The 21,406-nt window shown below is 40.2% G+C and overlaps 1 protein-coding gene across 2 annotated transcripts in view; it reads left to right on the top strand.

Moving 5' to 3' along the window:
• The window catches only part of JMJD1C (jumonji domain containing 1C), a 69,649-nt gene that overhangs the window by 11,105 nt on the left and 37,138 nt on the right, over positions 1 to 21,406 (top strand). Inside the window, exons 2-3 of one of the 2 annotated variants that reach the window (XM_014940493.1) lie at positions 674 to 787; positions 18,677 to 18,782. In XM_014940493.1, the coding sequence (XP_014795979.1) occupies positions 18,776 to 18,782 (7 nt within the window). In that variant the 5' untranslated portion in view covers positions 674 to 787; positions 18,677 to 18,775. Of the gene's footprint in view, positions 1 to 673; positions 788 to 18,676; positions 18,783 to 21,406 lie in introns of those variants that run through there. The other variant, XM_014940495.1, reaches the window with a different exon arrangement.

The raw sequence follows: 21,406 nt of genomic DNA, 5'->3' as shown, positions 1-21,406 counted from the left end.
GGGCGATCAGCCATCGGCCGATGGCTGATGGCCCCTCGCCGCTTCCCCAGCACGTGGGAGGAAGCAGGAAACCTGGCCCCCTGCAAAAATCCCCAGGACCAGGCACTGTCGTCTCCGAAAGCCGTTGCGCCGGAGCAGCCGGTTGCTGCAGGGAGGAGCGGCTGCGGGGGCGGCAGGCAGCAGTCAGAACAGATGCAGAGACGGGCAGGGAAATGAGATGGTTGACTCGAGGCAAGGTGAACGATTTCAGAACAGGAAGGGAGGGAGCGTTTTCACGTCTGCAGTCGGTTTCCACTTCAGCATCCTTAGTGTAATTACCACTGCGCTAGCTAGTCCTGCAGGCAGAAAGAGAGGAGCTGCGTGCTAAGCTGTATTTTTTAAGATATAATCGTGCTCCTGTACTTTGAGCTTCTGTGGTAAACACTCTTGCTCAAGCACAATGAGGGAAAGGAAGAATGTATGGTGTAGTTCCCTTTTCTAGCTGGTTTTCCATCAACGGCACAAAGGAAAAACAACGAAACACAAAATCCTCCTTTTCTTGTATAATTTGTTATTCTGTTTTAACTTGTTTTGATGGAAGAATTACGTCAGTGTTTATACAGTCCTGGGGGTTTGATGTGCTGAGCTTTTTTTAATTAGTTAATTTTCTTTTCTTTTTCTTTTTTTCCAACAGACATTCAAGCCCTTGGTTGGAAAAAGTGTATACAATTCAATTACTGCAGTAGAATTCCTTGTGGACAAACAGCTGGATTTTATAACTGAAGATAGTGCCTTTCAGCCCTATCAGGTAAGAAATCCGGTCACTGTATAAATACTGTCCATTTTGCTGAGTTAAAATCCATGTGTTCTATTATTTTTAAGTGCATTTTACAGTCAAGTCCTGTGTTACAGGAACAATTTCCTATTGATTATTGGCAAAGATTGTTGCTCATTTTGTGAAAGATTATGTTGGATACTTTATCTAATTCTAGTGAATCTGAGCATGTCAAGGAGTGCTATGCAGCTAATATTGAATCACCTTTAAGTAAAATAGCTGACCGCTTTAAAGGTTAATCAGTACTATTAATTGTAGAGCAAATAAAAGATAGTATCCATCCTTCTGAAACTGGGCTTTCATTTTAGGTCTTTGCACTGCTACAGTGATATTCAACTTGCTGTTTTTTGAAAATGAATACCAGAAATTGTTAATTTTTTAAATAGAGAAAATACTTTCTCTTGCTGCTGTTTCGAAGCCTGCTAAAATTTCCAGTGTCCTTGATTTTAATGCTGCCTTCATTAATTAGAAACACGTTAATGTATTAATGTGTGTGTATTTAAAGAACAAGAGAAACAATGATTCCTCCACCCACCCCCCCCAAGGGTTTAAAAATCTCTTCTATGACAAATAGAAAAACATTTGATACTTCAACTTGTGCTGAACTGATTGCAATTAGAATAGCCATAAATTCTCTTACGGCTGGGATGGTACATTGCGGTGATACAGAAATAGTACTTTGAGACTTGGAATAACAGATGGCCCTGAATAAATGCTATGTAATTTTGTCCTGACACCCTTTCTTCCCTCCTCCTTCACCAAGGCATTTTTTTTTCCCAATACCAAATATAGAGCTAGAAAAAGAGAAGTGTCTGAGAGAATCCTGGGGAAAGGAGAGGGAGGTTCAGTTTGTGGAAGAGCTGGTGCTTTTGTGTGTCTGTGGTGGGAAAGCCAAACGAGTTCAACGCTTCTCGTCAGGATGAGGTTACATGTTATGACTCAAGCTGCTGGAACAGCTTGGCTCTGCGGCAAAGGACAGTTCCCACTATCAGACCCCACGCTACTGCCTTCAGCCTTCTAAGCCACCATAACCTTGATTTTCAAAAACAGGAGGAGGGGGGAGCCTGTGATGCTAGTGAGCTGAGCTGGATTAACCCAGGGTGCTGTGAGTGCTGTGGCTTCCTCGGGAGGGGGTCAGGGTGACGCAACACAGAGCGGGATATCCTCCTTTGGCAGCAGCGACCTCTTAAATCAGCTGAGCCGTGAAGTGTAAATTCACCCTCAGAGTACAGGCGCAATCTCCCAGATTCATTTTACAAAAGCAAATACTTGCGTTAGCATCTGTCCTTCGCCTGTGATCTATCAAGATCATGTCTCTGATAACGTTCATTCCAGTAACAGTAATCAGTCTCCTTTTGGCAATGGATCATTTCTTACAAGATGAGCTGAGCAAAACAAATTGAATACATGAGAAGGACTGTCTTTTGTAAAACAATCCCATTGCCAGGCCTGGCTGGCAATAACATAGCAACACTATATGCATTTTAGGTCCTTCGCTTTGAGGAGTATTTACTGATACAATATTAGACATAGAAGCACCTTAATTTGGAAAGCTGCATGCAAAATGAAGGTGTCAGTTTTGAAAATGTGTCATACGGACAGCTAGATTTATAATATCTTGGTAGATAATACTGTAATTAACAGCATTAGCTACTTCAGTTTTAAGAGGTGTTGACCAAAACCTGGTAATAATAGTAGCTTGTGAAAAATAGTTCCAGATCCAAGTTTGGTCTCCCTAACTCTTGGCCTCTGTTTTTGATTGTAGAGGGCAACTCTGTGTGAGAGGTCAGGTTGTTTCCCCAGCTTACAGAGAAAAAAGCTACCTATTAAAGCTTGAGATGGGGGCTGCTGATCTGTATCAATCATTAGTTTGGTGACAACAGATACCTGAATTGTCTCCTTATTTTATTTAACATTATGAGAAGGCTGTTGACGGAGATTCCTTTTAAGTACTGTGGCATCCAGAATTTACATCTTATCTGGATATTGCTCAGATCATGAATGAAGATACATGAACTAACACTGAGCTTTCATCATATAAAGATTTCTTTATTTGAACAATTATAAGAAGTTTTAGAAATTACTTTCATGGGCATGTCTCTTTGCAGGGCTAGCAATGTGTCATTGCCAAGTTTTACGAGTTAATTGTACAGATAAGAACTTCAGTGAATGATAATGTCTTTAAGAGAATAGAAACTATTTTTTAAGTTATGCTAACTGAATTATGTACCAGCAGTATTTTAGACAGAATATCATCATTATGAGACTATTTTCTCCTGAAAGATACCTGATGTGGGAGGATAGGCTGTGTTCGTTTGTTTTGTTTGGTTTGTTTGTTAATGCTGAAAATCACGTTTCTAGCCTTCAGTCACGTAATGTAGGGTAGTTTTTACTTATACCTTTTTTTCCGGAAGGCCTTCCTTTGCCATGAAAACAGGTCCTTTATAAAATCCTTGGTGAACTTCCTCTGAAAATACGCTTTTCTAAAAAGAGGAAAAAAAAGGCCTTTTTGCTCCCTTGTTTGATCTGGAATAATGTTAACCTGCTTTTGAGCAGAAGACAGAACTGAGGAACCATTCTTTGCAGAGATGAGTCTTTTTAAATGTGTTTAGTTTTGCTTTAAGCTCTCATGGCTGTACATTTTCAATATGAAGTCCTTAGAGACCATGGTGATCTAAACACTTTTTTTTATTGCCTTCTGCTGTTAGTGCCTAAAATTCCAGTACCTTTCTGCCAAAACTAACAAAGTTTGAATCTGTGTGGGAAGAGTCCATTTCACTTCAGATACAATTCTTAACTACTGAGTAATTTTTCCCATCCTTGTGTATACTTGTAGTACCCAGCAGCAGAGAGAGCATTTAGTATGAGTTCTGCTCATCTGAGTTGTGATCAAAAAACGAAGTGCTGTTTAACATAACAATTGGGGCTAAAGGGCTTCCTGAATAAGGTGGTGCTGTCCAGTTTAAAGGTGACAACTGCTCAAGGCAAAGAAAACAGCACACTTGGCATCCTTTTAGTCCTGGCAGGAAAGACTAAGTTTGAGTAGGCAAAGAACTAAATTACTGTCGTTACCAGAAGTGGTTCTTCCAGAACAAGACTAAAGAGACTTTGGCAGGACTCGCTGGAGAATCGTGAACCACGGATTCCCATGCCATGTCTGTTCTTCACATAAATAAACATGTTTCAATTGTTAAGAGAGTCAACAACCTTCGTAAGAGCTAGTTGAATAACGTTAAAAGTAGGCTATGCAGCTGCGCTATGCTAGCCTTTTTTCATTCATATCTTAACAAGGTTTTCTGTAGCAAATACTACACTTGTCAGTGAATTTGTTCTTTACAGCTAAAGGTATTATGTGATTTTGCTTTTCCCTTATGTGTGTACTGCTTTGAATCCTGCCCTTCTCCATAAAAATTCCTTGGGTTCTGTATGTGCGGTGCCTTGAACACCAACCTACAACTTGTTTCCGGTGGCTTTTATCTCTGTTGCTTCATAGAGGATACAAACGGTATTATTGTGTACGTGAAACTTGTGTGTGACTGAGGATGACTCATTCATTAATCTGGGATGGTCAGACCATTTAGTCATGTAGTTCTTTTTATGGCAGTGACAAGGGGATCTTGAGGAGAAAGCAGATATGAACATTTGGTGTGGTACTTTGCTTAGCAATGACATGAAAATTATGTTCCTTTGCAGGAAATGATAGACATAAAATTTACAACGTGCATTTTCTATGTCAAACTAGTATCTGTAAGAAACGTAGTCTTGAAGTGTGAGGTGGAAGTCAGGTCCTTTATATTTTTCTTCTTTGCATTCACAGTATATGATGTATATTTTGTGATTAAGTAAAAATTGACAAATGTGGGAGGTTTTAAAGTGTCTTTTGCTATAGATTGAAAATGAGCACACTTTCAAATAAGCTTCTTATTGAAGAAGTATCTCAAACAAAACTACATTAAGCCTACACAGTTACAAGTGTGACCTAAATCAAATAATGAAAACTGAGATGATGTTCTGTAATAATGTTACATGCACTATTCTGTGACAGCTATGTGTCTGTTTGTTCTGGTACCCCTAGTAAGTTAAGCAGCAGCAAAGCTGATCATGCCTTAATTTGTTTAAGCATTGTAGTTGATTTGAAAGACTATAGATGGGGATGTGAAGCATTAAAGCTCAGCATATGGTATGTGTGACCTCATCAGTGTGGTGTTTTTGTCTGGGTGGTGTTTGGCAGTACCCGTCACGGGCACTATAGGGCTGGAGTGTGTGATTCTGCTGTTACTGGCCAAAGCAGCTGGAGTCAACTGCTTTATGCTTTGGACAAGCAAATAAAGAATAACAAAAAGTGGTTTATATATTGTTTTTCCATAATAAAATACACTTATGGAAAGACCCAGGAAGCCTCTGCTTTGCTCAAGCGGTCAGTGCATTTCAGCTGGGTGTCTGCGTCGGGCAGAGCAGGGTGTGTGATAGATTATATATTTCCAAATACATGTTTTGTGGTAGTATATTTACAAAGGATTTGTGAGCGCACACAACAGTGGAACAAATGTGCACAGCTGAGCCAGGGCAAAGAATTAAAATGAAGTTCCTTCACAATCATTAAACTTCCTGCAAAGAGGGTATTTCACCACTCGGTGAAGTGGAAGGATGTGCATACAGTCTTTGAAAAAACCTCTTGCACGTTCAGTTTAAAAAAAAAAATTAAAGTCCTGCTAAGAGTGAATCCGGAACACACTTCAGTTCTTCTCTACGGTAGAATCTCTCTTGGATCCACAGTACTTATTCTCCTTCCAAACAACTTTTTCTTTCCTTTTTTTTTTTTTAAAAAAAAAAAAAAAAAAGAGAAGCCTTGTTGCCTGAGTGTTTCAAAATGGTAAGGTCTGCCTGTCTGCCTCTGTGCTGAAGGTTGCAGATGTAAAGATAGGGCACTGAGAAATCCCTTGTGGGAGGTGTTACGTGCACAGTGATAGGCGTGTGTACTTTGCTCTTTTTCTAAATGTGCATTGCACGTCTGAGAGCTGACAGGTCAAATGTCTAACACGCCTTCAAGGTTGTTGAAGTAATAATGAAACAATTTCTCACTAATCGTGAAAGAGGTACCTTGGATTCATTTAATACTGCTCTAATCTTACTTGATCTACTACAAATTCAAATTCTATATGCCATGAAGTAAGGCTTGAGAAAAGGGCATTATGCAACTCTGATACTCTCCTTTTCTGTTTATTTTGGACAGGCATTGGGTATTGCAGTCCTGAATGCTTTTGGGTTTTGTGATCTGTTTGCTTATAAGAGCAAGCCAGTCATGTAACGTGGCTTGTGTAGTAATGACATGTACACAGGCAAAATTCTTTAAACATATTGAAACAGGAATAAAATACTGTTTTTCTGTCAATATTTTAAGCACCCCGTAATCATACTGTGCACTCATCTTTTAGACTTCTCTTACTTTAAACTTCAAGCTTTAAAATAGCTACTGCAGCTGAAAATTGCTTTTCCCATAAACTTGTACCTCCACTGACCAGGCAGGAGCTTTTGGGTTGGACCCACCCTTTGAGGTTGACAGAAGCAGCTCGGGAACTCCGGGTGCGGGCCAGCTGGCAGCCGTGCCCATCATGTGCTCGCCTCTGCTTTCGTTTCCTCCACGGGCGACAGAGGTGCGCACAGCTTTCTGCATCTTTAACTCTTCTCAGCATCATCTTTAAGAGCAGTCTCTATTCTTTCCCACGTCTCTGGTGTCTGGACCACCCATAAGCAGTCCAGCTGGCTTCTCTGGCAGCCTCGTAAAGAACAATGGTCTAAACAGCTTTTTACCGACACATCTATGTTTAAACGTGCGGTTCCAGCGTGAGGGGAAGCAGAAGGCTGCGTCCAGCTAGAAGTGGGTCAGATGACTCATATCAGTCCTTGCTCCCTGTTCCACGTGTAACAGGGAGTTTCATCGGAGTGCTCGCAAGGAGGGAGGAATGAGGGAGGAGGGATTGGCACCCTCCACTTGTAGAGTCAGAAGGAGATGTGCATCATCTCCTCTAAGCCTGTATTTGTGCCTTCCTTCAAAAAAGAGCTGCTTCCCTGAGGACTTCATCTGTCTTTATTCTCAAAATGGGTGGAATAAAATCTTTTAACCTTGATTTCTTAAGAAATAAGGGCTTTAGTCACTTTCTTGTCTCTCTTGGCTAGGTTTGACGCAGGAGTGGAGTTCTTCCAGATCTGACAAGCCTTAGGGAAATGAGTAGCACAGAGGGGAGGCCATCAATCAGGAGGTGGGTGGCATAGCTGCCACAAATAGCGTGGCTCCTCCAGGTAGTAGGAGGGAGTTCAGGTGGAACTACTGAAGGCTGTGGGAAGGTGCATGAGGAGGAAGGGGGAAGAGTTGTGAGGTCCCTGGGATAAGCTGAGGTTGCTGCAGTGGAGGTAGGTCTCAAATCCATAGGAAAACTAGTTTTCTTTCACTGTCAGAGAGAAACTAGTTTTACTCTTTCCTACAATTTTTCAAAAATGACGTTTAGTTACATGGTTTGACTTCATTAATCCTACTCCAGGAGATAGCATTGAAATAAATAATTTGAAAGTTGGGAATTCAAAACAGAACAGATTGGACAAAACCTTTTTCTTCCTTGAAGGTGAAGATCAAATCCTTTCACTGAAGTATCTTAGTTACTTCTCAAAAGCAATCTTGGAATTACTGAATGTACAAATCCATTCAGTGTTTGGAACTTCCTGTGGAAATGATTACTCTTTCCACCGGTAAATGCGCATGGAATATACTGCTTAGTAGTAAGAGAAGCACACCTTACTCCCAGTTCTGTGTCCTTAAAATTTCTGATTTTCAGATTTGATTTATTAAAAATGAAAGTTTAAAGTATTTTGCTTACTTGGTGTTCTTGACCCAACCCTATTTTCATAATCCAGTTGGCTCCTAGAGGTCTGTTTCACCCTGTAACCAGATGGTGTATTGCCAGTATGTTCTTGTGTCCCCAAATAGTTTGCTCTATGTTGAAAATGGGAATCCTTACTTCTTTGGGGAACTCTGGAGCATGAACGAAGGTAAAATACCACAGCCATTGCATGAAAGTGCTTACCCAGGGAAGGAAAAGAGTAGGCCTTCCTGCATTTCAGGTAGGAGGAAACTGCATTTCATTGAAATGTGTTCTTACCAGAATGAAGTGTTGGCTTGATGTGATAAGCACAATAGCTCATTTAATTGAAGTGCTTATGGTTTGTTTGCTTTCGTTCCTTCCTCTGATACAACATGACTTTGTTCAGGGCTGCTACTCTATAACTTTTTCTACAAAATATGTTTTTGAAATTACACCTAATAGAAGTACTAATTTGTAGTCTAGGGTGAGTGCTTCAGAAGTATTGCTCTGCAGCCTTCAGCAAGCTGCAGTTAGTAGAGGTTGAGTGCTGTAGCAGTTCCAGGTGTGTATATGGAATTCCTTTTCCAGGCCAGACATCTGGGGAGAAACTCAAGTGATTTTATACAAACTTGATATTTTTGAAGTTAAAACCAAGTATGAATCTTACTATTTTTGTAGACATTGGAATAACTTTACTAATAAAACAAAAAATGCTGTATTTGTTTTGATATAGAGGGCTTGGTGTACAGTGCATTTCCTGATCAAAGTTCATTTATTTTTAGCAGTATGCTACATAATGAAATATAGTTCTGAAGTTTTTTTTTTATACCATTGTTTGTAAATACTGATTTCCCCCCCCCTTCAATCTAGCAAACGTTTCCTGTCTTTTGAATGGAATTAAAATTAACTATTCCTGGTTTTTCCCTGCATCCCCCTCCTCTTGTGTCTGTCTGCCAGCTTTATTGGGAGTAGTATTTTAGTATGCTTTTGCTGAGCAAAGGGGTTTGAAGCACAGTAACTTCTGTGCATGTCACAGATCAGGCTGTATTTATGATTTTAGTAATGAATTTTAAGCATACAGTTCAAAAATTTTATTTCAACCATAGAGGCTGGGGTTTTACCCAGTGTAAAGGTTTTCTTTCATTTTTCTATCCTCGTACTGCTCTATGTGATTTGGTATACAGCAGATAAAATCAGGTTAAAGCAGATTTCAGAATGTGTAAGACATGGGGCTTCAGGCTTCCCTCTCCTGCCCCCCAAGTGGTGTAGTTCAGCATTGAATTAAGTTTTTAATAGGAGTTTTTTAGTTCTGTGTACTAGTAGATTTATTGACGGAAAAATATTGTGAAATAGACGAGCATTGTATCAATTTTAAACACTGAATGACTTTCCTAAGTTTACCCTAAGGAGTTTATTGCAGCAACAACTGAAACATCCCTGTTTTCTGATTAGCAATTTAATCTTTCCTCTTCGTGAGACCCATTATTCTTCTGTTCTATAAAAGGCACAGCTACTGCTTTCTTGAGAGTTGCAGAGAGCTGTAGTGTTAATCCAAATATGATATACATCCCAGCTGGTCAGACCTCTGTTATTTATAGGGAAAATTCCTAAAATGGCTCCAGCAGGTCAGAACGGAGCTCTTAGCAGAAAAAAAAAAAGCACACGATGATGTCTGCATTGCTTCTGATACTGTCTCGGAGCAGAGACGGCATTCCCGTGTTTGCACGGTGATGGGCTCGCTGTTGAATGCCCAGCCAGATGGTTGGAGAGTCTATGGACCGTATTCCTGAGACCAGAGTTTTTTCTTCTGAATGAAATTCTGCAAGATAATGTGCTAATTGTTTTCCCAACGCAGATGCATTGTTTCTTTGCAGTGCTGCCTTAAATCCTATTAGGAATTTACTTTGAAAAGTTCTGTGCAAATACAGTGGTACTTACTAAAAACATGAGAGAAATGTGTTCTGAACTACTTTTGTTTTAATGGCGTGTTGGCAACACTTCTGCGGCACCTACTATTTAAGAAACATGTTTTCAAACAAACCCTGCAAAGTCACTTGAGAAAAAACATTAATACTAATTAAGTATTAACTCTACTGAAGCTGGCTTTCGAGAACATTTTGAAGAGATCGGATGTGTTCTTTCCTCTTGACAATAAAAAAGCAGCTAAGATATTTTTACTGTTGGGAAGGATTTGTATTTTGCCCGTAATCCTCATGAGTTACTGGGGGAAAGGAGCTGGAAAGCTGTATGGTCCCAGAGCTCTTGGAGAGTTCAGATTTGTTAAATAGGATTGAGGACATCTGCAGAAGAGACTAGGTAGCTTTGTGGCTGCTGGTAATCTAAGTTGGTGGTAGTTCAAATTACAGAGCAGAGTCATTCACAAGAGTGAGACTCTAGTGCACGTTTCTAGGAGGTGGTGTTGATTCTAGGAGCTGTCATCAGTCTGCCATGTATCGGATAGTGTTCTACAGGGTTTTTTTTTTTTCTGCTGATTTGAATTGAGAGACCTTTGCTCTTTAATCCAGTAAGCTCTTAGTTGTCAGTAGTCTTGTCAAATAATAACTGAGTTGCTGAGTAATGCAACTGATACAAGATTTGGTGGAGGTAACTACCATGAGATAAGAGATTTGGTGGAGGTAACTACCATGAGATAAGAGATGAACTATCTGGTCTTTCATTATCTGTGGTGGTGGTGTGCAACTTTCCAACTCCTCCAGTTCAAGCTCCCGAAAGTAACTTCTGCTGCCCCTGATACAAGGAAGATGTGTCTGCTTTGAAATGGTCAGACTGAGCAAGAGCTGATCTCTTGGCTTGATTTCTGGGGGCGTTAGACTGCCTTGCTAGCAGCCCGCTACTCCAGACAACTGATGATGATAAACATTATGCACTTTTTTTTTCTTCCTTTAAACACTTCCATCCATACAGCTTGTCCTTCAACTGGTATAATTTGGGGAGTTGTTAGATACCTTCTGAAAGCTGTTCACAATTCACAGGGTGTCTGGGTCTCAGTTGAAATTTTAATATCAGTGTACAAAAGATTTTTCTCCAATCTACTCACTTAGCTGCTCTCCTTGTTAGCATCAACTTCACTCTGCTAATTGCTTGCTTCAGGGAAACGTCTGCACTTTGAGGTTTCTTTTCCCATAGTGGCATTGAGTTGCTTGGTAAGCAACTCAAAGGCTCGTTCCAGTATCACCACATGACTTGGGAGTTACTGGCTGAGTGGGGGTAGGACCAGTACTCCCTCCCTGTTTCTCTTAGGAGTAGATAAAACAAAATGTAAAATGAGGACGAAGTTGCATAATGCTGAGATGGTGGTGATAAATGTATGGAGCCTGCAGTGAGGAAGGGGAAGTGTGATTCAGTGGAAAAAAAGAAAGAAAAGCAAACGTATAGCTGTGTCATCAAAATGAGGGAGAAGATGGACATGGAGCATTGTTACTCACTTGGCCTTTGATTTGTTTGTATGTGGAGAAGAACGTAAGTAGTACAACTGGTCACCGCAGTGCTCTAAGGGGAAGCTGACAGCTCACCAGGTTTGGGGGTAGGAGCCATTTGTTTGGGGAAGTCTTTGAATCAGATGCTAAAAGATACATCTGTCACTCCAGGAGATTCTGCTTTCTGTCCCACTCAGTCACACCAAGTAGTTTTCCTGTTTTCTTCCTAATCTGTAAATCAGATCAGGACCCAGATTGGAATTATAGTGACAGCACTTTGTCCCAGCGGCTCAGAGAGGGTGATATAACCCATGAGCATAAAGGTCATCTATTTTTATTTTTTTTTAATCTCTATTTTCAAAAGTGAAACTATTGTAGAAGTCACTAGAGCAGTTTTTAGGTTGTTTTGTGACAATATGTGTCTGTCCCAGGTTCTGTCTTGCTTATCCAATGGTGGCTGCTTGCTTCCCCGCTGCACGCTCACTCCATGTGCTGCTCTGGTTTCCCTTCTGCCTTCCCATACGGGAGTCTCATCCTCAGATACAGGAATAACGAGCTGACTTGTAAAAAGCAAGTTGTCCTCTGTGCCCATTTCACCTGAGACATTGAAAATCTTATAGGAAGGCAAATATTTCTGTTGATTTTTGCATTTGTGAGTTAAAATCAGGGAAAATACTAGACTACGAGTCAGATTTTTTTCATTTATATTATATGTTCCTAACTTCAATGTGTTTTCCATCGCATAATCTTGCTAAAAATAATAGAGGTTTTCTGGTATTCTTAGGGAGGTGAGTTATTCTTCCAGAACTGAACTAATTGGTGTAATGATGCTTCTTCAGGCCTGAAATGATGACTTGAGAAGCGTATGCAGCCCTGCTCCCCTAATTCTCAAACCTGATAATTAGAATTTTAAAATCGACGTCAACTCTTTAATTATTGAACAGGTGAAATGAGGAAGGAAGTAGGAGTGTGTGGGGAGTAGTATTAGGCATAGGGAAGAGTGGGGAGCAAAAGAAAAAAATGTTGATAGCTTTTCCTGAGAGATGTTATTAAGTTTACTGACAGTTGGAAAATTATTAAATTTTTAGTCTTCATCTTTTTTTTTTTTCCCCTGTAACTTTAACTTTCTGCTTACAGAAATGTAATTGTTGCTGGTAGACACTGACAAAAACCCTTAATATTAGATATTTGTGGTCCGAAATGCCTATAAATGCTTGTTCTCTTCAGAACATCACATTCAGAGCCCCTCATTGGGAAGGGCTTTGTTATCCCTGTTGTCTGGCCGTAGGGAGAGTGTCCCATCCCATCCCGCCCCTGCCTTTCCCCGTGCCTCCCCGCACGTGTGAGCGGGGCTGACCTCGGCTCGACTTTGTTTCTGGTTTAGGGGTCAGGGTTGTGCCTTCAAGCTTGACTTAACTGGTTCAGATGTAGCCCATCAGCAGCTGCCAGGTTTGAATGAGGTAAATTGTGACCGTGCGCTCAGAACAGCAGAAAATAGGTCAAGTGTGGGTTGGGTTTACATAGAAAGCGGTAGCGTCGCCTGGTAAGCCTAAGCCTCTTCTCTCCGCTCAGACAAAGCCGTTTAAGGTAAACTGGGAAGTTACCATCTCCCAAAAAAACTTTCTAGCTTTCTGTAGCCTTGGTGTTTCTGGCTAGCGTTGCCCTCGGTGAGAAGCCCGGAGCGAGGTTGCCCTCGTGGGTCGGGTGGACGCATTCCCCTCTGGGATGGGGTTTCTCTGCCGGCTTGTTTGGAGCAGCACAGCCCTGCACCCTTCATTGCCTCTCTGACCTCCTGCCCGCCAGCTGCAGCGGCCTGGCAGCTGGGGTGGCCTTTCACTTGTCAGAAAGGAATAAGGAATACACTGTTTACCAGTGGTTTGTGCGTGCGTATGTGTCTAGAAAGATGGGTGAAGCAACAGAAGATCTATATATTTTAGTCTTGGCGAAACTTGATGATTTCCCTGTAGGGTTTTGGTGTGGTCCCTGTGGCCTCAGCTGCACTTGCCTGGTGATACCCTCAGGGGTGTCAGTTGCTGCCAATTTATCTATGTTTTAGTTAGATTTTCATCTTTTGCCACCGTAAAAAAAGTCTTGTAGCATGGAAGAGGGATACTGCCAGTTAATAAGTGTTGTTGTTGTTAAGATCTTTGGTATTCTCCCTATCCGGATTTTGTCACTGTTTTGTTTTGTGGCTTTTTTTCCCCTGCTTACTCTGTTGTCAGACAGACAATATTAAGATTGATGATTGTGAAGAAGTTACAATTGGTGAAATAGATTACAGGTCAGTGATATAATCAGATACATCAGGTGACACAAGCAGTGAAAGATAAAAAGAGGAAGAAAAAGGAAGGCTAATTATCAAGGAGTGAAAATAAGAAAATAATTTTCTTTCATGGGAGAAAATAACCTACTAAAAGATGGCAGTAGAGGACTGGTATGAGTTCTCAGCAGTCTAGATTTTAAAAACTACTTTTTACTGTCACTGCCCTCTGAAGACCGTTAAGGCAATCCGTAGGCAGGTGTTGATTTACCTTATTCCTTGTTATTCAGACTGCAATTTTCAAATTAAATTTCTACATTGCTGAGGTTCCATGCAGTTGTAAAAATTATTTGATACAAAAAGAAAAAAAAAAAAGGACAAAAAAAAGGAGGGGGGGACTCATTTTATAGGAACTGATTCCAAGATATTCACTCATGAAACAAGAAAACTGAAGGCTCAATCTTTTTGCACTTCGATCTCTGGCTTTTTCATTTGCACTGTTTGAATTTAAATGTGATTCCCCTACTGTTAAAGTACTAACAAAATGCTTATTTCCATGTGCAGCACATACTGCGTAAATGTTGTAAACAGGACTCTCAGGTTGGTTATGTACTAGTTTTCATTTAATTCGTGTCCTAAATTTTCAGAAAACCACTAAGCAGCCAGAGGAAGCTATAGTTAATTAAGCCACAGATGGTGAGGACTAATGTGGTGTTGACCTTTGCGAGGACTGCAAAATCTACTTAGTCTTTTTCTGTAAAACACTAGCTGAAATGAGTTCCTACTGATATTAAAAAGATGTCCTTGATGCATTGAGGCCAAACGTAGAGGCATTGTGGCCAAGGAAGGCACTTTCCCACAGAAACGTTTGAAGGTTCTGATGCACGGCTTGTGTTGAAGCTTGATCTTCAGAGCTCCAATTTAAGCCTTTCTGGTGCCAAAAGCCACTATTATTCCAGGACTGGTTTTCCTGGGAAAAAAATATGCATATAGTCAGTTCTCTCCTTCACTGAAAATGGAGGGTTGACAGCTGACTGGAGTTCCTGCACCCTCCTACACACAGCATGGAGAGGCTATGTGATTGAGGGTAGGGGCAGCTTCTTGAACCCACTTGTTATTTGTTGTTTTGTGCTCCAGGTTTCATCTCTCAATTGGATTAACTCGTTTCTGCCCTGTCAGTTTGTGAAGAATGACTTGGAGAAGTATTTTAAATTGCTGAGGAAACATCTTGCTTCAATAGTGCTAGTCTTGCTGGGAAGGTAGAGAGTTGTGGAAATATGCAGGTGTTCTCACCACACATGTGCCCAGCTGCCCGAAACAGAAAAGGAGCTTGTGATCATTTGAGCCTTTCAGAAGACATATTGTATGGTCTTTAGGCAACATGCAAGTTTGGCTTGTCTAGGGATGCCTCTCAGTATCGTGAACAATACTTTCTTTGTGGATGGGGCTTGAGTAGGAGAATTTTGTATGCATTTGGCTTTTGACTTGTTTTTCTGTGGATACTGTCTTTGAAATTCTTGTTTGATGCATGACTTAAAGGAATTTAGAAGCATTATAAGTGATCTGCACTTGTTCACCTGTGGCTTTAAGTGATAAATGTGTTTGTCCAAATAAGCTCATGAAAAATGCTTCTCTGAGCAAAGATTTGGACTTTGTTTAGAGCAGTGTGGTATCTTAACCTGATGGTACGGTCGGGAGTTTCCAACCATTTCCATTATTTTCCACCAGAAGAAAGAACAGTTATACTCAGAAAAACACCGGATCACTTTTTTATTTGGGAAAACTGCATTCTTTATTCTCCTCAGGACTTCCTAGGAGCCAAGCACATCCCCAGCAAGTGAGAATTCTCACCTAGAGAGACATGCACCTTACTCAAGTATTCTTTGGATAATTAAACAGAAAGTCCACTTGACCAGCAGTGAATTCTTTGGTCTGGAAAGAAGGAAGCATAGCAGCAAAGATCTAAGAAACCTCACGTAGATTGGCAAGCTTTTGATAGTCACATTGCTTCATGTGACTGTCTTCCAGAAGGGCAGGAAGGATTATCTCCACCATATCTTTCTAGCCCATATGCCCTTTGTCGTTTTCCCAGTATCGCATAAAGTAATTTGTGCAGCAAGGGGCACTGCTGTATGAAGTACATAAAGAACTTCCTACAGTAAATTTAAAGAAGAAAATTGCAGTCCCATTTATTTGATTTGCATTCTGATTTGCATTTCATAAGGATTTCAGACCAGCACTAGCATCCTCCTGGAGGAGGTATCCCAGGACTTGTGGAAAATCTAGTCTAGGAGGGGGTACTATACGTACTTTTGTGAATGAAACCACTTTCAAATGAAGAAAAGTCTGGAGGGAAGTCCTACAGGGCGTTTAATTCTCCTTTGGGTTGGTCTGTCAGTCTTGCTGCTTTGACCAAGAAGGAGAGGAAAGCTGAAGCTCATAACTGCCAGGGCTCAAATTTGTAGACAGAGTTGTGTTTCTTGAGCAGTGTAAGTACAGGGTAAGGAAAAAGCCTGGGCACTGCAGTCATCTGCTTGTCTTCAGCGCTGAGAGAGGAAAGGGACTGCCTGTTTCTGCCAAAGTCAGTGGTGGTGTGTGCTAAAACAACATGTGTGAGGCCACCTCCTTATAGTTTAATACCTTACACAATTAATTTTCTGGGTTTTAGATGTCCAGATATAAGATTAATGGTGGAAAATGGCCAGTCATGGCACACCTATTTTTTCATAGATGTATGGAATATGTACACAGAACAGAATTTTTGACGTTTGAGGAACCTTTTTTTTGGTATCTTGATACTGAGCTTCAGTTGTCAGTTACAATTTTGCTTTGCCTCACTGATTGTTATTGACTAATGCGTAGCATGTTCATGTCTAGAAGCAAAACACTCCCCCCTCCCCAGCCTGTGATTGATGATATATTAAATCCCTATTTTCTGTGTGTGTGTATTTAGAAACCCTGAGTTCTCTTTGATATCCTCTATATAATTCCAGCCAGATCAGACCTGTGTGCAGTTTGTGTAATGGATATTTGACCTCATTCGTGTCTTACGTACCTCATCTTTGAGATGAGCTCATCTTTCTCCAAGTGAGGAAAGTAGTATGAAATGGACTTTGCCAGTCTCCTTTTCTGAGTGTTCACACCAAGCTCTCTCAATCAAATGTACTGATGTGTCATGGATCTGAATAGGAGATACAACAGGTTCAAATGTACTGTCTGTAGGATCACCAGTATTTTCAGTGTCAAGTTCAAAGAAGGCCAAGATGCTTAGGAAGGATGTGAAATCTGAAAAAAAAAAAAAAAGGAAGTGTGTGTTGCCTTCAGAAACTAATCAGAAGTGGCTCAAAACGACATAGAGACTCAATAACTTGGCATAAAGAACTCACTGAAGTACAATAATGTCAAGAGTAACGGGTGTGACTTCAGGGTACCTAATCAATGTGTATGGTCTTGAAATGAAGAGAAAAATTTTCATAGATGGGACTGAAGGAATTACTCAAAATGTATGAGATCTGCATATTAACTACATTTTTAAGACAGCCAGACTTCTAGTATTGGAAGTGTCTCAGTCTGTTCCTTAGGTCCAATGCTTGTGGATGTGAGAGGGGAAATCTTGGGTACAGGAATCTCTTGTGGCTGCTGTGAAAAAGAGTGCATGGGAAGGAGGAGAGATGAATGACCATCACACAGCTCCAGTTCCAGAGTCTGTTGGGTTCCCCTGGCAAATCATGTCCTTTTGCCAGTGGTGGTGTTGCTTTTGTTGGTAGGATCAATGCAAACACGGATTTGCACAGGATAATAGAACAGCCAATACCCTTTTTAGATTGCCTTGGGAGAGGACATGCTTTGCTAGCTTGCCATCCTTGAATAAATCTTAGTGCTGACCCTCTTGTCTCTGATAATGCTAGGAACATACTTGGTTGGTGTTTTTAACCTGGTAGAGGTCCTTTGCTCTTCCCTTTACTTTTACTTCGTTTCATTTTACGTATATTAAAACAATTATCTTGACCGTTCTTTTTGGGTCCAAGACCATATTCTTTTCAAAAGCCTAAGGAGAGAGAGTCATTTTCTCTAATAACCAAAGCATTGATGCATTCTCCATAATGGAGCACAGCAAATCTTCAAGTGTCAGGAAGTGAATTTTGATTTTGAAATAGACATCCTGTGATCAGTGGGTTAGCAGGAATAATCTCATCCAGATGAATAGAGAGAAATTGCTCGTGTCTCTTGAGGGCCTGGCAGCAATGCACGATTCCCTGAGTGTTGCTTGTATCTTTATTATTCTGTGGCTGGAGCTCTTCATAATAAATTGTGAAACATCAAGGAACTTGTTGGAGATCAAGGAAAGAAATTACTTGATCTCAGCTGCAGTACTGATAAAACATTTTACATTTTGTATGTGGAGAATCGCTCTGATTATTTTAGCTGTCTGAAGTTCTCTCAGCACAAATGAATGTTCCTGCAGCTCACGGATTTTCAAGGCTGTCTTCTGCATGAGGAGTCACCAGGCAGCGGTGCAGCTTTATTTCTCTGCCACAGCCTCAAAGGCAAAAATAACAAGTTTGCTCTGAAATAAAGAGAAATAGGTTCTAAGAGTCTAGAGATGAATGATGATTTAAGCCATGCTTTCAAGGATTTGAACCAGATTTTGTGCCTAGTTTTCCCTTGTTAAGAGGACAGTGCCACCAAGTATGTCTTAATTTCCCAGATGATGTCCTACTCAAATAGTGAAAAAGGATCTTTTCCAGGAGAACTGAATATAATAAACATAAAAATTAAAGAATGTCTTATTGGAAAATACATAATAACAAAGGCCTGCATATTTGAAAATCAGTGATGGCATTTCTCGCAGAATGTCTGTTTCTCTTATGCATTATTTTTGTGGGTTTTATATCTATGTTTATGCTCAATATGTCCAATATTAAATTTTACAGATATGAAAAACAGATATATTTTTTTAATCATTTAATAATTATTTAAACAATTCTTTCCGCATACCTGTAAACATTGAAGTCTTTAGAGGGCCATTTTAGCTTCTAGTAAGACAGTATTTATGAAAGTGTGATCCTATTAATAGCTTACAAGTCTGGCCACATGTGGGATCTGACATACTGTGTTCCCATGAAATAACTTCTAGCACTATGTTGCACTTTTAAGTGTTTTCTAAAAATAACACAAGGACTTGTAGGCAATCAGTACAATTAGCATCAAACTACTTAATATTGTACTCTAAAACACATCTAGGAAAATAAACAGAAATGTTACAAGTAAACATAACATATGGTTCTTTTTTTAATCTCTACTTTAGGACGACGTAGACAGTCTAAACCCAGTTCTCAGGGATAACCCGCAGTTACATGAGGAGGTAAAAGCCTGGGTAAAGGAACAAAAGGTTCAGGAGATTTTTATGCAAGGTAATTATGTGGGCAATTGTGTTATTTTTATTCAATGTTAGCTAGTTTAAGGCCATTAGTTATGTGGGTCTCATCCCATAGCGTTTGTGATATAATGGAGAATATATTTCTAACTTGGAAGTTATTTTTTGGAAATATTTGTTAATTTCAGAAAACAAGACTGTGTAAGAAGCTGTGCATGACTTCTTCAAACTGATTACTTGTTTGATGTCTTAGTAATTATAGCAAAAGCTGAATGTCATTAGTCTGTAGATTTTGTAAAATTTGTTGTGAAAATAAGTGTGTATGAATGGCAACCACACACCTTTTAGCATGTTTAAAATTGTTCTATGCTCTCTTGATGTTACTGTTACATGTGATCACTTCTCTGGTATCTCTCTGTGCCTGTAGTTCTCCACAGTTCTGTCACAGATGAAGAATACTTTCAGATCCCCACCCCACACCCTCATCCCCTAATGAAAAGTGCATTTCAGATCAGTTATGATTTTGTAACTCTAATGCTGGAAGGTTGCAGCAAATGCATGTCTTTTTTACACTGTAGATACAAGTTATGTGAAAACTAGTATCAATTAGAACAGATTATCTTAGTGCAATCTTGCTGATAATAAAAATACTATATGCCTTTGCAGTGTGTTCATTAACTTTCTGCAGAACTGACAGGAAGCTCTACAGGGGCATTCCTAGCAATGGGGGACAGAAACTAACCCCTGGGGGTCTGGGTTAAAATCCCCAGGCAAGCAGTAAAGCAATTTGAGGGCAAAAATGCTTAAGCAGTCATTCTGTAAATAAAGATGGGGAGGACAGCAGTAAATAACCTGCTATTATAAGGATGGCACTGAGGCTTGCTTACTGTCTGGTTTCTTTGATAAAACTAAGACCAAAGGAATATGGTAAGTATAATACTGAAGTTACAGTATTAAAAATGTGTGTCCTTCCTTCTGTGGAGTTTTTAATTTAAATAGATATGATTATTTTTATGGGCCACAGAGAAAGTATGCTGAAAAAAGCAGTATGTGGAATTGCATAGATAGTAAGTTGGTATGTCAGTGTTAGGCATTTTATAGTTTATCTTAATATTCTCAGATACAACACGAGTTAATAGTCTGTTGATGAAATTTGCAGCCAAAACTGGATTGAGAGATGATGTGAAATCAAATAAGGGCTATATGAAAAGGACACTAAAATTGAGCTTGTTTATTGTAATTCGTTAGAATAACAGTAATAAGAAAAGTACAAAAGCCTCTGTGTACAGTGGTATAGAATCAATACTTGAGCAAAGCCCCAGCAATATAGAAATAGTCATCTAAATGAAACTGCCAGCCCATCATCCACACAACTCATTTATATCTCATCATTCCAGGAACTGTATTTTTGTCTTTATATATATAATTTTCTATAATTTCTCAAACAGATGTTTAAATGTTTAGAAGTGCACAAATTAGGAGTATTTTAGATGATGAGATGTATCTAATCCAAGCGTCCTTGTAGAGTAGCTCTCTTCGTCTAAGGAGAAGCTGTAGTTAAAATCCTCTTGCTCACCTGACGTGACGCAGCATGGCCCAAGGAGAGACGCGCTCTCTCAGGCAGTGACGTGCCATCCACCACGAGGGCCTTGGCAGTGCCATCACCTCTGCCCTGCGGGACAGTGGTCAGCCAGCAGAGACTGCTGTCACCTTCTCCTGGAGCATCATCTGCTCCTGGTCACGGAGACTTTGCGTTTGGCACAAACCTTCCAGTGACTTAAGGACAGCCCTCTAGCAGTGCTGGCTGCTGTCATCTAGTCATGTTATCCTCCTTTTCTCCTCCCCTCCCTTCTCTGGTTTTCTTCACCTTCTCCGTTATTACCATTTTCCTGTTCCCTGCAATTTAAGCAACATTTTCACTTCTGCCTTGTCTAGACGCATTTGTTAAGGTTGCTACCATATTCTCTTACTTCATCCTTTACAGCATTTTTAGCATCCAGCCTTTTTCTTGTTGTCTATGAGGCCGAAGCCATCATCTTGTATCTTAGTATTTTCTACTTAGACTATCACCATTAAAACACAGTTTATCTGAAGAAAGAGGGGAGTTGGAGAAAAACATTAGCATCAGGTTCCGAATGGTTGAAAAAAACCATACCAATTTGAGGAGGGCGACTTCTAGTCAAAAACTGGTTGAATTATATAGAAGAATGAGACTAAGGGAAAAAATTGGCTCTCGTGACCTTTTCTTTGGGCGGCAGTCGCAGCAGCATGCTTTGCAGTAGAGATTTAGGTTTGGCAGGAAAGAAGTTTATTCCTTGTTTTAAAAAAAACAAACTCCTCCCAAACTCGGCCAAGTTGAAAGCTTTTGGGACAAATAAAACCAGTTCAAGGAACATAGTAAAGCGTCTTTGATTTTTAACAATTAAAATCTTTGAATTTTTTCTTCCTATTAGATTTATTATCACTACAATCTCTGAGGCTGCGTGTATAATAAACCTCTTGAAACACTGACTGTGCTTCAGCCCTGAAGATATTTCCCGATAGTCCTGCACAGGCTGTTTCAACAATGTGTAGCTGAGCGTGATTCAGCCAGGGACTGGAGACAAAGCCAGGCTTTTCCTGTAATGGCTGCTTGTGGCTGGGCTGGGCTGGAGCTGAGCT

This window comes from Calidris pugnax, unplaced genomic scaffold, assembly GCF_001431845.1.
Source record: "Calidris pugnax isolate Ruff unplaced genomic scaffold, ASM143184v1 scaffold39, whole genome shotgun sequence".
Taxonomy (NCBI): Eukaryota; Metazoa; Chordata; class Aves; order Charadriiformes; family Scolopacidae; genus Calidris; species Calidris pugnax.
The sequence above is the reverse complement of the archived record's forward strand: the minus strand, read 5'-3'. Positions and strand labels throughout refer to the sequence as shown.